At 40.9% G+C, this 16,832-nt stretch overlaps 1 protein-coding gene across 1 annotated transcript in view; it reads left to right on the forward strand.

The window, feature by feature from the left end:
• The window catches only part of NK7.1 (homeobox protein NK7.1), a 354,714-nt gene that overhangs the window by 88,185 nt on the left and 249,697 nt on the right, over positions 1-16,832 (forward strand). The window contains exon 2 of the mRNA XM_083134871.1: positions 14,654-14,913. Within this exon, the coding sequence (XP_082990997.1) occupies positions 14,654-14,913 (260 nt within the window). The remainder of the gene's footprint in view (positions 1-14,653; positions 14,914-16,832) is intronic.

Consider the following 16,832-nt stretch of genomic DNA (forward strand, 5'->3'; position numbering starts at 1 on the left):
ATAAATGTTGCATGGCGTAACACGGGAGGCCCCCTGTCAACGCCGTCGGAATAAGGAGAAAGATTTGAATGGGGTTTCCCTGCGCCTGCCTTGGAAGAACCCTTACAAAAGGGTTCGTGGATCTGAATATTAACAAGGAGGGTGATTTACAAGCGTCAGAAGAGGTAGGTAGAGACAGAATGGCGATTCGGATTCTTTCACAACGATTGAATTGTTTCTTTGGTCGCCGTTGTTAGGTGTGGCTCCACTAGCGCCATTTGACAGCCTGGCGGTGGAATGCCTAACGAGCCGACATGATTTACGGCCGTGCCTTGTGCATTGCTCCCATCATTCTGTACCTTGTAAACAAAGAAATGCAATCTTTAGATGATTTATCGACCGATATTCCACGCCGGATGGCTAAATCGACATTGCGCGGCAAATACCAAGATGGATGATGTACGATTGCCTGTGACATCCGGTGCAACTGCTTGCAGCAACAGTAACTCCATCTACCCCTCACTTCTGCAAATAACATGCTTGAATTTGACAACCTATAAATAACCCCCACTTGTCGCTCTTATTGGTACATCTGAATACGCTCGGACCATATCATGATACAGTTAGTGGCTGTGGCTTCATAATTCAAGGGTTCAGTGTTCGAATCCAGGCATGGCCCACGTCAGGGCGCCAAAAGCATTGCGTGGCCCAAAACACGTGAGTTATAATCTCACAAAAGAATATTATCTTCCCTCCATCACATTAAGGCATTTTTTTTAGTTATTTAGTGATTTCAATAAACAATCCACCACGAATAAACTAACTAACTCTCTAGCATTCGTAAACCCAAAGGTTTATGGCTGCAGCAACACAAGCCTTCCATCTGTCCCTATCTTGGACAAGACCAATCCAATCTTTTCCATTCTTATCAATTTCCTTTAGGTCCATCTCAACGTTGTCTCTTCATCTTCGTCTTGGCCTTCCTACAGGTCGCTTACCATCAGGTTTCCCAACAAGAATCCTGTAAACTCTTCTATCATCTTCTATTCGTGCCACATGGCCTGCCCACCTAAGTCTTCTTGATTTAATTATTCTAATAATACATGGACAGGAATATAAATTGTGCATTATAACGAATAACTATAACAATTACAATAATAATACGACCAATTATTGGGTGGGCTCGGTGACCCTTATCAGTTGACAACACTGCCTCACGTAAAAAAGCATATAACGGCTTTGAGGCCGTGGGTTCGAACATGGTACTTGGTACATTCTCTATGTATAGGATTGGTTGACATTGCATATGTGCCTCTCCCACTGGGCAGATATAGGTTAATTTACAAAGAAATAAAAAATACAATGTTTTGTGACGTCAGTATGAATCGTGATTGAAAACAAAACTCCACGGATTCATTTGATTTGTTTTTGTACTTCGCTTGTCTGCCACTTTTGGCTAATCACGAATATGAGGATGAGTGATGAAATGGCTGAAGGAACACTCACAAGAAACACCCATGCTCAGGCCTGGATTCGAATCCGGAGCCCCTGGCGTCGTAGCGCGCTGCGCCAACCGCAACAGCGCTCGGAGAGGTAGGGCCTGCCAGGCGGCTTTTGGTTGGATGAAGAGTGGTTAGCGCATCGAGTCCCATCGCTGCTGTTTTCTACCTTTCGAGGCCACTTCTTTTCAAGCAGCTCCCGAATTATTCTCACGATACTGGGTCACCACCGAAGGTTTTTGAGCTCTCACTGGGAATCGAACCCGGGATCATTCGCACCAAAGGTGAGAGCCTTAACCTCGCGATTAGCCAAAAGTGGCAGAAAAGCGAAGTAAACTGAAAGAAATGAACAAAGAAATACCCTCTCGCTCTGTCGTCGATTTTCTAAGCAAGCGAAGGGAAATTAGGGATGCAAGCAACTGATTGCCTTGTAATCTTGAGTCTGGTCGTTGGTTCCAGCGGGAGCGCACAAACAAAAGGCTGCGTGCGCTTGTGGTTAAAATGTGTACCACGAGCGCACAAAATCCATGGTGCTGTTGCCACGTTGTGTCAACTGTTTTTGCCTTTCAAGGGCAATTCAAGGGTCCTTATAAGTTGACATATTATGTATCATATATTATGTGAACGGCTATATTCATAACACCCTATTCCATTTAAATAACCTCACTATCTTATAAAGAATTTGGCCTCGTAAGACGGGCAATGTATCGCTGCAGGAGGAGGGAGACCCCAGAGACATAGTCGAAGCTAACCTAACCTAACCTAACCTAGCCATTACACAGTCATAGATGTGGCAACACCGCATTGGATGTTGTGCGCTCGTGGCACCTTTCATATACACTCAGAGAACTAAATGCATCATATCGATTGATGCACTAAAGTGTGTTTTATGGCTTCTTAAAAGAATCAGATTCACATTTGATGTATTTGGCTGCTTTTGTATGTCGTGAAAGAAACACCAAAGTGCATCATTTGATTCAAATGAGGATTTATTTCAGTCGAGATGCACTTCAATGCATCAGTTGATGTTCATTGATTCACCTTCCTGCATCTTTTTGAATGATGCACTTAAACGCTTGGTCTGAGCTACAGAGTTTATGTAGCTCAGACGAAACGTTTAAGTATTCTGGTGCATCAAAACGCATCAACTGATGCATTGAAGTGCATCTCAACTGTAATAATTCCTCACTTGAATCAAATTATGCACTTCGGTGTTTCTTTCACGACATACAAAAATGCACCCAAATACATCAAATGTGAATCTGATTCTTTGAAGAAGCCATAAAACACACTTTAGTGCATCAATCGATGCATTCTGGTGCATCAATCGATATGATGCATTTAGTTCTCTGAGTGTGCCACGACCGCACACTTTCACATTTTTTGTGCCCTAGTCACCCGTTCCAGCAACCGCTTTCTCTACCCCCAAACCCACTCGGCAGTTTGAAGATTACCGGAGCGAGTTGGCAACCCTGACATTATGATTGCCACGGTAACGGGAGGGGGCGATTGTTAGTTTGTTTGCGGACCTGGTTTAGAGTCATTACAGAGCGTTAGTTCATGCACATCCTGGTTTGCATGTGATTGCAAATTACGGGCGATGCCGCGGCGTAAATTAGGCGTAGCGCGCGGGAAACAAATCGATGGAAACCTCCTTCCCATCAGCGCTAAAGAGATTCCCCCCTAATTTTCCTCAGTGCTCCAAATAATCGATAATTACCGCTTTGTTCGGCGCATCGGACGGCAAAGTGTAAATAATATGCTTTACGTGCGTTGAATTGGCCACGGTGCCGTATGAAGCAGGTACGCCGCCCTGACACCAGCAGCGTCCACAGTTGCTTTCTTGCCTCCTCGGTACAGGCAGATCTAACGAAATTACCGGAAGCAAGTCGCAGACTGCGACTGGTAAGTTTTTAGTTTGACAACAGTTCGCTAAAATCACCAAAATATGCTCTTATGACCTAAAATTTTACAAAATATGCACTATAATTTGAAAAATATGCCCTTGTAACTGGACTGTTTCAAACATCAATATCTAAATGCTGAGATATTTTCAATTTCAATTGGTTCAGCCTGCGGCTGCTCTACCACCTACTATTTTTAGTTCATTTTATGGACCCTGAGTTGCAATGCACAATGAATACTTTCTCTAAATTTTCAAATAAAAATGAAAAAGATTTTGCTACAGTCCAAAGAAAAAAAATTCTCAAGTAAACATAGGAATAAGAACGAATCTACTTCGAAAATGACTGCATATTTCTTTGAAAATGCTGAATATGGCCGAAAATTCATCAAAATATGCTCCATCACGCAGAAATGACCAAATATGCCAAAATATGCCCCTAAAGAGCACCTTAAATTTATTAGTTTCTTAATAATATGAATTTCTATAGGTTTGGGGAACACATCACCCTTACCAAAAAAAAAATATGCTAAGTCATAAAAATCCTAGCCCTGCTTATAAATCTTGGCTGTTCGGGGAAAGAGCACTTTAAGTTAAAAAAAAAAATAATAAAAAAAATGCAATTCTACAGTATAAGTAATGAACTTCCCTGTGCTTTGCAGCACGCCATGAAGGCGTATAGAGGGTGTGGAGTTAGGTCTCTACCAGGAGCGTATATTCTAGGCTCGCTAGGCTATCTACGAAGCCTGAAGTCTAGAGAATAAAATACAAGAGAAAAATCGATTGGAAATTGTAAATAATATTATTCATATCAGTGAGATTCTGGAGTTGGCAACCTGATTTACTATGAGTTGGCAACCTGATTTCCTATGAGTTGGCAACCTGATTTCTTAAGAGTTGGCAAATGTATTTCTATTCATAGCCTAGGACCACGTGACATTCTGAGATAGCCCAGATCTTGGACTGAGTATACGCCACTGGTCCCCACTACTATAGTAGTAGGCACGCTGTCGTAATTAAATATTTTATGGGTGGGGGCATGAGCTGGTGAGACGCGCCATTGGCCTTGGGGAATAGGAATCCCTGTTTTGATGCACAAACGTGAATATTTATTAATGTCAGAATTGAACGGAACGCACTTTGCGTAGTGTCTAATGCCGCCCGTACACGAACACATTGAACAATATGGAATGACGTCATAGCATGTGTCCCCTTTCTCCTTGTATTCATGATTAACCTAATTTAGGAACGCTCCACTTTTGAGACACTCTCAACCAATCAGAGAACGTGGGTGGTAGCGGTATTGAAGTCGATAATTATAGAAAACAAGACGAGACCTTGAACGAGACAAACCTCTTCACCCACCAAACCAGAAGGGGCTCCTCCAAGTCTTATCGTGATAGTTGATGATGTCGGTGCAAGTACCCTGACAAAATGTCCTCAATGTCATTATCCATCTTTTTACCGACTAGGGTTTAAACCATATACATTCCACATCGTTGATGCAAACGAATGTGCAGATAAGAGAAAAACGTGGCGAAATATATGCAAAGGTGCAACGACCACGCAACCCGTCTGGAAACTTACTTTCTGACCGTCCCTCGTATAATATTTTGCTTGCCATTAAACCAGCCTTCTCATTTGATCACTTCATCCTCGATGCGAGAGGAAAATTAATATGTCAGATCCTCAACCATGATTGTACGCTACAAACCTACGCTGAAGAGTAGTGGAGCTTTTTTTTTTTTTTATTAACTCGAGCCAAGATCAATTCGGACACGAGGTAACGTGTTCTAACGAGATATTGGCAGAGAAATGACCAGGTGCATGAGCCCGCATCGCGTATAATTAAGGAGAGATGAAGGGGTGGGTGGGAAACGAAACCGGAAGCTCGCACTGTTCTGTCGATAGATGTCACCACCCTGGCATTTTTTCCCTCCCGTTAGCATTCGCGTTGCATGAAGGGATATTTTCTCTGCGCGGGAAAATAAAAAGACTATATTTTTATGGGAAATGTTACACGAAAATTTTGAAGACACTAAGTCTGCTTGTTGGTGGTTTTACTGAATTATATATTTCATGTAGTTATACTGATATTTATAATAAAAAAATAAATAAAGAATAGGATTTTGCGACTGTAGCAAGAGGGAGTCGCTATCCGCCCAAGTGAGCCGCGCCATAATTTTTTTTTTGGGGGGGTGTTCCTTAAAAGGATATAAAATTATATTTTTCTAAAATGTATGAAGAGAAACTTTGCACCTTTATCATGCTGCAATGAGGCGACGGGGAGTATCAGAATATATGTCCTTAGTAATTCATGTACTTTAGCTGGTTCCAACTCACTTTTGCTTCTAGGGCCACCATATGTAATCCGTTACATGAAGAAAAGGAATAATTTTAGTGGAACAGATCAAGTAAAGCGTTCATTAAAGCTTATAAAAGTAACTTCAGTGAAAGGATAGTAGGAGACACTATGTCGTAATTAAATACTTATGGGAATTGTAACATGATCAGGGTACACGAAGCCACATGCTTCGTACTTAACGAAGGCATTTACGCTATCGTAATACCGTACTACTGTACTGCAGTCTATCCCAGGAGTCTGTGGAGCAAGGCCGCGCATAACGGCAGAGAAGTGGAGGATGCGAGTGGGCGGAGCAAACCCGTGCGTGCTACTGCAAACGGCTGGTAGTTGCAATCGCGTTGACCCCTCCATGCACTCACTTTCCCTCTCGAGTCCCTACTTGCGCAGATGACTTGTTTTCGTTCGCTTGCTTCACAGATACCTGGGACGGAGTATAGGTAAATTAAGAACTGGTGACAACTATAACGCCCCTGCGTCGTCTCACGTACGCCACTGTGTGATCAGTGTTCACTAGACTAGTTTCAATATATAAGTATTCAGAAGCGATGGAAGCCTGTGGGAAATTTGTTGCAAGAGGGATTTTTTACCAACTAAAGGGAAATTGCGCAGATTAAGAGTTCCAATCCTGGCTACTGTGACGCGAAAACATACAAACAAGCCATTTTTCCACGGACAGCCTACGTACACGAAGCTGTCTTATGGCCGTCGTTAATTACTAACACTTTTATTACCTCGCTTAATTGCCGTGCGTAGATACGAATAAGGTTTCCGGGGCGGGGGAGGGTGTCGTAATGTTTTCACGCAAAGTTGACAGTTTTTATTCCGCCCCTCCATTTTTCTTTTTTTAGATGAATGTCTTCGTCAGAGAAGCCATTTTTTTTCACCCTGTCGGTTTTGAAATATCGTATAACGACACTCTCCCCCATGTACATTGTTGTTCGGTGTCACGTGACGTAAGAGGTCTGGGGGAGCGTTCGGTTAAGGCTTTTTATTAATTTTTCGCGGTGTCCGAGCAGGTGGTACCGTTTTTACTGTTATTTTATTGGCCAATGCGCTTCTCGTGGCGGTGCGAGTGTATAGCGCTTTCCCCGCTAATGTCATCGTTTATTTATAGCAGTGCGCTTTTTCATTTTCTTTCATCTCCACCAATGGAGATATTAAAGTCACCCACCGTAGATCATCACTGGATCCCAGATTTTACCCGAAATACAAACCGTGCGCCTGAGTATTGAAAATTCTACAGCGGCTGATGTAAAACACTAATGTAAACATTAACAAAAGATTCCTGGGGTGCAAGGGCTGACCCTATCCGAAGACACTCCCCTTCCACGTAGTACACCCTGAACTGCATTTTGCAGAATTTGCCAACCCACTGGCAATATCGCCTTTGTAATATGTGTAAAGCATGTAATGACAGGGTGACCAGTCAAGAAATCAACATGTAGGTCAAGAAAGTCAAGAAAAAGTAAAAAAAAAAATGCTTGTGGGCGGAGCAAAGCTGGGTTTTTTTCTCTTTCTTTTCTTTCTTCGGTATAGTGAATTTACATTGTTATATACCTGTACAGGGATTTGCTAAAATTGAATATTTGGAAATCTAAAATTGTATGGCTTTGTGGGTAAGATTTGTTCACTTTGTTTCTTAACAATTACATTCTTGTGAGCGCGAAGCTTTGTAAAAATGTTAAATAAAGTAATGTGGCCATTCCCCTTCCCGAATGAAGTCTGAAGCATTAATTTTTACATGCTTTAATAAGTAAAGCAACTCTAAATCTTTTGTTAAAGTACAGCTTCAGTTTTCATCTTAACCCACCTTGTGGCAGAGGTTTTTTATTGAATGAAACTATTTATTTTCTTAATTTCCAACTATACCTAAGAAAAAAGGGGGAAGTCAAGCATATTAATTAGAAGTCAAGAAAAAGTCAATAATTTTGGATTTGTTATTTCGGTAGACATACTGAATGATATTATTATTAAAAGTAAAAACCTAGATCTATTTTCCCGACCTAAACATTAAACACTAAACATTAAAAAGAACAATACTAAAACACATAAAATGCAATAGAAGCTGAGCATGTATGGTTGGTAAATGTGTCTTACCGTTTATATACGATGTATATATTACATTGATCTGTGTTGCAAGATTTTTCAACTATTGTATGCATAATGAATGCCATAACTGGTAAATAAATATCGAGACTCTGGCCGTCTGGACTCAAAGCCCCATCCATTTCATCTTATAGGCATTCATTCTCATCTTCACGATTAGCCAGAATTGGGAAAAAAGCGAAGTAAAATAAACTAAATCAAGCAACAGAAGATTCCGAATACAGCATTAGCCATTTTACTGTGGAATGTACGAACAACATGAATTAAAATTACATGCTGAAAGTGAGTTACATATTTTTACACAACTGCCTTCCAAAACACGCCTGATTTTCAAAAATGACTATTTGGTTTGCTACTCTATTGGCTGGGTAGTCTGTGAAACGGAACGCTGGATGAGGCTTAATCTTGGCCTCTGGGAATCAAAAAAGTTGAGTCGTCTTGTTGTGGGAGACGGCACTCGAAAGTTAATTTTCTGGACAAGGCGATGCCGGCCCCCGTGGTGGTAGTGGTTAGCACATCGCGCTACGACGCCAGTGGTCCCGAGTTCGAATCCTGGCCTGGGCATGGATGTTTGCGAGTGTCCATTCATCAATTTCATCACATCATCACTCATCCCCATCTTCGCAAATTAGCCAAAAGTGGCACAAGAAGCGAAGTAAAATAAAGCAAATCAATCAATCAATCCTGGACAAAGCGATCGCTTCTCGTGTCCCCACTGGTTATTCTATGCAAGAATATATGGTCTGCCAGTTTGTGTGTCTCATGAGGAATATGGATATTTAATATTTTAAGAAGGGTGGGCTTTTGGCAGGTGCTTTGTACATTTCTATATTATATCTATATTTCTTTCGTAGTTTATACTCAATTATGTAGAACACTGTAATTGGGCATTAGACTGTTGTGGTGAATGAATAAATAAATAAAGTAAATAAATATTACTGTAGATTTATGTATGAATAAAAACTGACTGTAAAATAATGCTAATATTTATTAATTAATAGTTTACCGAATGTTTGGTTTTAAATATGAACTCATTCAAATACTCAGAACGAATGAGGACTTCACTTCCAAAATGAAGGTACCACGCACTATTAGGCAGAATGCCGTTCATGAGATAGCAAACGATCGAGGTTGAGTACGGGGTCTGGACGGTGATGGTACTCTTTTAGTGCGGGGACGGGGACCTGACACCTGCCGGCACCAAAAAAGATAACAAATTGCATTGTACCTGACACACCGGGTACCTGGAAACAACAAATCATAACTCGTACAAACAGTAAAATATACCTATGTATTGGAATCTAACATATACGAAACTAAACACAGTACAGCTACCCCTGAAGCACTCATATACATTCGCACACTCATTCATTCCCTGGGGTATATGAACATAAAATTATACATGCAAGGCTTGTATTTAATCAATGCACCTTCTTCTTTTTTTTTTTTTTAATATGAACTGCTTGAATTAGGTCGTTAATCTCTGCTCCTGTGCTCCTTACAATTAATATGTGCCAGCCCTCCAAAATACATTTGTCAGAGTAATCGGCCGGAATGATTGAACCTTTCGTTCCACAAGAACATTCGCGTCTAGAGAGCAAGTATCAAATTTACCAATTTACTCGGACGGGAATATTTACTACAAGCCCCTTCTCGTCCTTTCAAAACAATTACAACTCTGCTGCGTGACGCAATACTCAATTAGATTCCAGCTGCCTGAATATCTCAATTAACCTCGGCGCGAGCAAAAATTACATCACAATACTATAACAAAGAAAACATCACTTGCGCGACCTGGATGAATTTAACATACATTACTCAACAAATAAACTGCTAACAGTTAACCCTTGATTAACTACACAAATGACTGGGCGGCGGATTACTTTATTATGGAGCACACTTTGAAAAGTTACAATGTAATTTACCGCAATAAATGAGCTTTATCTTTAAATTCTGACCATTAAAAGATATTAATGACAAACACAAAACGACCTATTTTATAACAATACTCAAATACAAGGCACGAAAATTAGGTTTGGGATTCTGAGTGACGTCGAAGTTCGCGAGTCAATATGGCTTTAGTTTTTCGTGGAAGGGCGATGAAAGAAAACCATACCTTCGTACGTGGATATTAATCGACAGATGAATACTCTATCAAACTCGGCTACGTCATCAGGTGGTCCACCTTTCCTAGGTGCCGGTAATCACACGTGGGTCCATTGCGACGGAAAATGTTTCTTCGGTTAACAACCCCGACGATGGGTGTCCTTTATCTCTTTCACTCCAACGTCGTCCTCCGACGGCTAGCGTTTCCGACTCGTCGCTTTCATCTGGCGGGGCGGCTCTCTGTGTAGTCCTTGGCGTCTCTCAGGGTAGTCTCGGCGTCTCATCGTTCCGTGCTTCCTCTTGCGGGCATCTCCCGAGCGTCGACTAGGCGTCGGGCATCTCTTCGTCGTTTCTGTTGGGCGTTCATCATCTCAGACGTCGGCCAGGGGTGTTTCCTCTCAGGCGTCTTGCATCTCTTCGTCGTTTCTATCAGCGTTGGCTGGTTGGTCACGTCGCAGCGGCTGGTGTTGGCGGCGTCGTTGACTGGTTTCCTTGGCATAGTACGTCGTTGCTGTTGGCGTCAGCTGGTTCGGCGGTAGCGTCGCGCCTGATTTAGTGGCGGCGTCGTTAGCTGGTTTCCATGGCATGGTATGTCGTTGCTGTTGGCGTCGGCTTGTTGGGCTGTAGCGTCGCGTTTGATGGTAGTGGCAGCGTTGTTTGGGACTTGGGAACCCGACGCCCCCCCCCCCTTCTCTGTATCCTCCTAACCTGCCATAGTTTCTGATTGTCCTCGTTTCACAAAACAAATAACTGTGTATGACATAACAGAACCACAGTCTCACTTTGACGTCCTCCAGCGAAGGATGTAAGACATCCGTATGACAACTCACTGGTAGCCACACGCTGATGGTTCGTGAAAAATGCTAAGTCCACAATAGACTGAGCTATAACACAGAGGTGCTCTCACTACGAGGATCGCGGCAAACTGTGTCGGAACATCGGGGTCTTGTAGTTTTATACCCGGTTTGAAATTTCTGTTGGAAGAGCGCTAAAACAAGCGTCGCTTCCCCTTCCAGCAAGGTTTGTTCACCCTTGGTGAATTGTGTTCCAACGTGGACAGCGCCTGTCCTCCGCTAGGTACGGAGGGATTAAGTTTCCGTCTTCCCGACGCCAGTCGCAGATTCGTACATGGTCGATGATTTGCCTTTTTACAACCAATTTGATCTTACGTCCTTGATATTCAGTTGATCATCTTGAAATTATATCCAGCTATCTTTTATAACATGCCGCTTCGGTTGTACAAATTTCAGGTATATCCGCCGACTGGAAACGGAGATATTCCATAAGGCCTATTTTTGTACAGGTGGGACGTAAAAAGTGAACTTTCCCCCAACTTCCGTTGTCTCGCGAGAATTTCATTTTGCCGACAGATACCTATGAACTTTTCAAACTTCAAAACCAAATCTCACGCAATACATCAGTAATATGTTGATTAATTATACATAATAAAAAAATATTAGACAGGGGTTTACATGTCCAATGAATTCCGTGACAAAGTTTTATTTTAATTCACTATAGTTCATAATGTAATAAAGACAAGCCCCTATGTTACATTTTCCAGCCTTGCATTTTACTGTGTTTATATCAATTTCATATTGTAAATTATAATACATTATGTAAGTATCTCTTTATATTTTGTTTTGTTCGTGGGGGTTCAGATCTGAAACATTGAGTGTAATATTTGAAATTTTGTGTTCATGTAGTCAATTTTTGTATTGGATAGTTACGTCTGACATTTTATGTTACTTTTTCAATCATACTTGTATTATTATTATTTCAATGTTTTCGTTTTAGTAACTATGCTTTCTTTTGTGTACATTTACAATGCACTTTAGCGTTGACATACTTTATGTTCATCAGACAATATGGAACACTATATTTGGGCATTCGTCTGTTGTGATCAAATAAATAAATAAATTTTGTCTGTCTAAATTTTAGGGGCATACATAGATCAGATCGGTACCAGTATTCAATGTTAAGTGTATTGTAGAAAGTGCTGAGAGCAGGCAGGTTGTTTATTTCAATAAAACCATAGAGTAGACCCAGCATACTCTTGGAACCCTTACTAACTGTGGAGATGTTTTTCTTCCCGAGTCTCGGAATTTATGCGTAGTACATCTCCTGTGTGTGCATAATCTTCATCGAAATTTATAGTATAATGTCGCGTGTCACCACACAAGCTTTCACAACATATAGAAACCATTAAGACAGTTCTGAATTTTCTGATTGACGTGTCGTTTCGACGCCGTGAGCCTGCGGGAGAAGGAAATGAATTCTATCCTGAAATACCGATTGATCCGTTTGAGATGTCAGAAAAGTAAACCGTTGTGTACAATAGGTTAATGTACGATTGTACGTATCTCTGAGCAGTTTGGTGTAATATATACAGAAAGGATGTAAATTTTGAGTGAGTGCAGGTTTACAGACTTCAGCCCCGTGGCGCTAGTGTTCATGGTAGATAAAGTTAGTGGTCACGCCACAACAGCGCACAATGTATCGTATGGGATGTGAAATTTTCGAGTGTTATATGCACACTAGTACAGCAACATGGCTGAAGTGTGTAAACATGCACTCACTCAAAACTTACATCCTTTCTGCATATATTACAACAAACTGCTCAGAGATACGTACATTAACCTATTGTACACAACGGTTTACTTTTCTGACATCTCAAACGGATCACCCGATACGAATATCCAAACACCCAGAACAGGTTTAAAATTCCTACTGATGGAATGATTTCGCAATTGCTGCAAACAAAATAAGACTTACCTATAAATAACTAATTGAGACTTCTTTTGGTTCAAAAGCAAATTTGGTTCTATTATTTTTTTCGATTTGTACCAAACTCGGAGACCAAGTTTTGTACAGATGCTAGTGCGCCACATGTAATCCCTTCCCCCGTTGTGACCCATTGCCTGCCCTTTTAATTACGAAGTCACCCGCCCTGCTGCGAAAGCTTTTTCCAAATACCCTAATACCGGACGCATGCCACATCTCGTTGAGAGATTAATTTTTGAATAACTGGACGCGTTTCTACGTGTGGCTCATATTGATTGGCTGATTTTTTTTCCCGTTTGGTCGGCCATTCTTTTCAGATTTCAACGCCCTCCGCCCCCCTTACCTTTTCAACTTTATTTTTTGAAAAATTAATCCCCATTCCTCCCTCGAGCGTTGGTAAAGAAGAATTCAGTTCTCCTGATGTAAATGTCCTCTCGGTTACAAGATAATTCAATGATGGAATTTTATACGTGATCTGCAAATCCACTTTATGCCAGTAGGACAGTTGTAGATAGACGTTGTGCCGCCTCCCTGATGGCCTAGAGGTAACGTTGTCGTCTTTTATGCAAGAGATCCCGGGTTCGATACCAGCTGGAGTCACGTAGTTGTTCGGATTAGGGATGATCCACAAAATCCGGATTTCAAATTATCCAATATCTGTTTCGGAAGCAATGGATAATCAGGAGAAATCAGAATGTCCTGATAATCCGAATATCTGGATAGAACATATTTGATAAAGCATTTATAGAAAATTTGTAGTGAAATGCGACAATGGCGAATAAAACAACATGTGGATAGCCTGTAAACCGTAAAACAGTTAAACGATAAAACTGTCCGTCAAGTGCACACATTCGGATATCAGGAAAGTCCGTATTTCTTGATATCAAAATATCCGATATCCGGATTGTATCAATATCATGCAAATGATCTTGATATGGGAGCCATTTGGCAAGAATAATTAGCTTTCTTATTACTTCTATAAAAGGCAATTACATACATTTTTCTTTATGGCAATTAGAAATTAAACTTTGTTGTCTTCCTACATGTGATTTATCTTCTCAATTTCAAATAAAATTCTAAATTCTGTAAAAAAGATAAAAATATTAACTCATTTCTTCCACAGTAAAACATTCAGAAACAACAAAGAAAAATGATAGAAAAATACTCATAAGTCCAGAGCCATCTATTGTTCACCACAGCAAACCATATCTCAACATAGTAGCGATTTTTTTAAAATTATTTAAATTATTAAATTATAAGATAAAATCAGACAATATTGTAAAAAACTATTCAAATTTATTATTATAAAACTTTGTAAAATTATGTCAGCCTGTATTCGATTCTGCAAAGAAAATATCAATAAAGAAGGAAGTGAAAAAATTATCATCAACACTACTAGAAAAAAGATGACAGAGGCCTAAAATCAAGAAATTGTAAGTAGTTTCTTATTTCTTTATACCAGGTTGCGTTTGCGTCTTACCGAATCAATGAGACGTGTAATATTCATATATTACGTCTAAAGTGCTTGAAAAACGTCATACGGATTTGGCCATCCCTAGTTCGGATCCCAATATAAAGTATAAATATGTCCAATCCCGTTTAGCCTGCCTATCTGTGCAAAGAGTGAACTTTAAACAAAACTCAATGTAAGCCTATTTTCTATCACTTGCATGCTCTGTAAGAAATTCTGAAGAGATGCAATTTACATAATTTGAAATATTATACGTAGTGTTTTTTTTTTTTTAAAGTGGATAAATTTTCGGAAACGCCTCAGGTCAAAGGTCTTACGCCGCAATTTTAGTATGCGACTTTCTCCTGCCCTTAAATTGGTCGAAATACTATTGAAACATCCTGTATATAATATATAATGCGGGTGATTCACTAAATTTTCCCCTGTTTTCTTCTCATTCGCAGAAGGTGCGGTCGTCACGTCAGGTAAGGGCTCGAAGCGGAAGAAAGAGCCTCCTCCACCCAAGACGGAGGCCTCGGACGGGTCTCCGGCGTCCGCAGCGTCGCCAGCGCCATCCGACGGCGAGAAGAAGAAGAAGAAGGCGCGCACCACGTTCACGGGTCGGCAGATTTTCGAGTTGGAGAAGCAGTTCGAGGTGAAGAAGTACTTGTCGTCGAGCGAGAGGGCTGAAATGGCGAAACTACTCAATGTCACGGAAACTCAGGTAAGTTTTTTTAGATCTCACTGCTTGAAATTATGACGAAATTAGTACTTAAAGTTAATTCTGCTTTTATGCGTGTTTAGGCCGCATGCATGTATCAGCTGCATACTATACTCACGCGTACATAACCCGTACTTTTTAAAACGCTTGTTGCTTCGGTCAAGAACGATAGAGGAAACATGTATTGGGAAATTTAGCAATGCTGAAAAATTCTAAATTCCAACCCGTCAAGATCACAAAGGTGTTGAAACGGAGTTTAGTATCCCTTTCTACATCATGTTTCATAAGTTCATCGGTCGGTTGTCAATATAACATGCGAGTGGTGGATTTTCCGTCCTTAAATTTGTCGAAATGCTATTGAACACCCTGTATATAATTAGTTACACGAAGTAATCCAATTTTTGGGTTGGTATATACACAAATGAAGACATTGCTTATACTGTTACTGTTTACAGCGAGAGAAGCATGTGTAAGTCGACCGTCCAGCAGTATCAATCATCCAGGGGTGTTGAAGGGGTGCGAAAATAAATTTTGGGGATTGCAAAGTTGAAAAGAAAACATAAACAGCATGGATTAGTTACATCAAATACCAATCAACTTTTAGTATGCTAGTATGACAGTTTTACGATTCAAACTGAAGGGTTCTAATGAGTTGCTTATTTTTTGTTTGCTTTGATGGCAAGAACTTAATGTTTTGTAATTTTGAAAGCAGGCTAATAACATATGTAGAACTTTTCAGCGAAAAATGCAGGCTCGACCAGGACTCGAACCCGGGTCTGTGGCATACCATGCCATTGCTCTAGCGCTGAGCTACCGAGCCGGCCTGGCCTCGCCTGATTTTTCGCTGTTATCGCAATAATATGTATTGCGTTTTAACTCCCGAGAGAGTGGTCATACGGTATAAATATATTAACACAAATTACAATCGTATTGAAATATGTAGTGAAATCCCACCGGGAATCGAACCCGGAACTTCTTCTATACCAACGGCGTGAGTGCTAACCATTCAGCTATGTGAGAGTCCGATACTTGCTAGGAAATGTCTGAAGGTTAGCATTACGTCAGTAGTGACGTAACTGGAGGATATCATTTGGGTTGGCTAGAGGGTGAATAAAATATTATGATGTAGGTTGTACTCCGGTTGTTATGGTTGCTAAGAGCTACTCTTATATCTTCCTACTTTCCTTCTCTTTCTCTTCCATTCATCTTTTTCTTTATCCTATATTTTACTTTCTCTCTTCCCTTTCCTCTTCGTAGCATATTTATATCCCCCTGGGTCTATTTCTATCTTTATCTATTTCTTTGTTCCTCTCTTTTTCTGTCCTTGAGTATTATGGGCAGGGAGGGGGGTGGGCTGGAGCCCATTCTCACACATGCTTGTCAACGCCCGTGTATCTCAGTATGTTTCGAATCGATATGTCCTCCACTTGTCTGTCGCACAACAGCCCTCGAAACGATGCTCCACCAAGTCCACGTCGTGGCCACCTATTTGGGTCCAGCTGGCTACGCTGGTAATCGCATCTCGCATCCACCAAATCTTAGATTTCAACACTTTAATCATTTCAATACATTCCAGTCGTAATTTTTAAAAATTTCGGCATCCTCCCCCGATATCATTGGACATTAGAGCCTTCGGTGTTAGGCAACCGGCACAGTACGAGAGTAAAACGGGTTGCATAAGACGCAGGGTATTAAACCTTTGGAAAATCCAATCCGGTGACTAATTTGTTGTACCCTCGTCACATAACGCACTCCACTGAGAAATCCTCCTACGTGGACAATAGCCTGTGGATGCTCGAAGTGAAGTGGACACGTTACGCAAACGTTTTCCACGTGTGGGTGAACTTAACTAACATCCGTGCATTTCAACATTTCCTCGCGTTAAGGTATCAACACAGGCAGTACTCAGGCCAAATTATACA

Source organism: Lepisma saccharinum, chromosome 1 (genome assembly GCF_977018435.1).
Source record: "Lepisma saccharinum chromosome 1, izLepSacc3.1, whole genome shotgun sequence".
Taxonomy (NCBI): Eukaryota; Metazoa; Arthropoda; class Insecta; order Zygentoma; family Lepismatidae; genus Lepisma; species Lepisma saccharinum.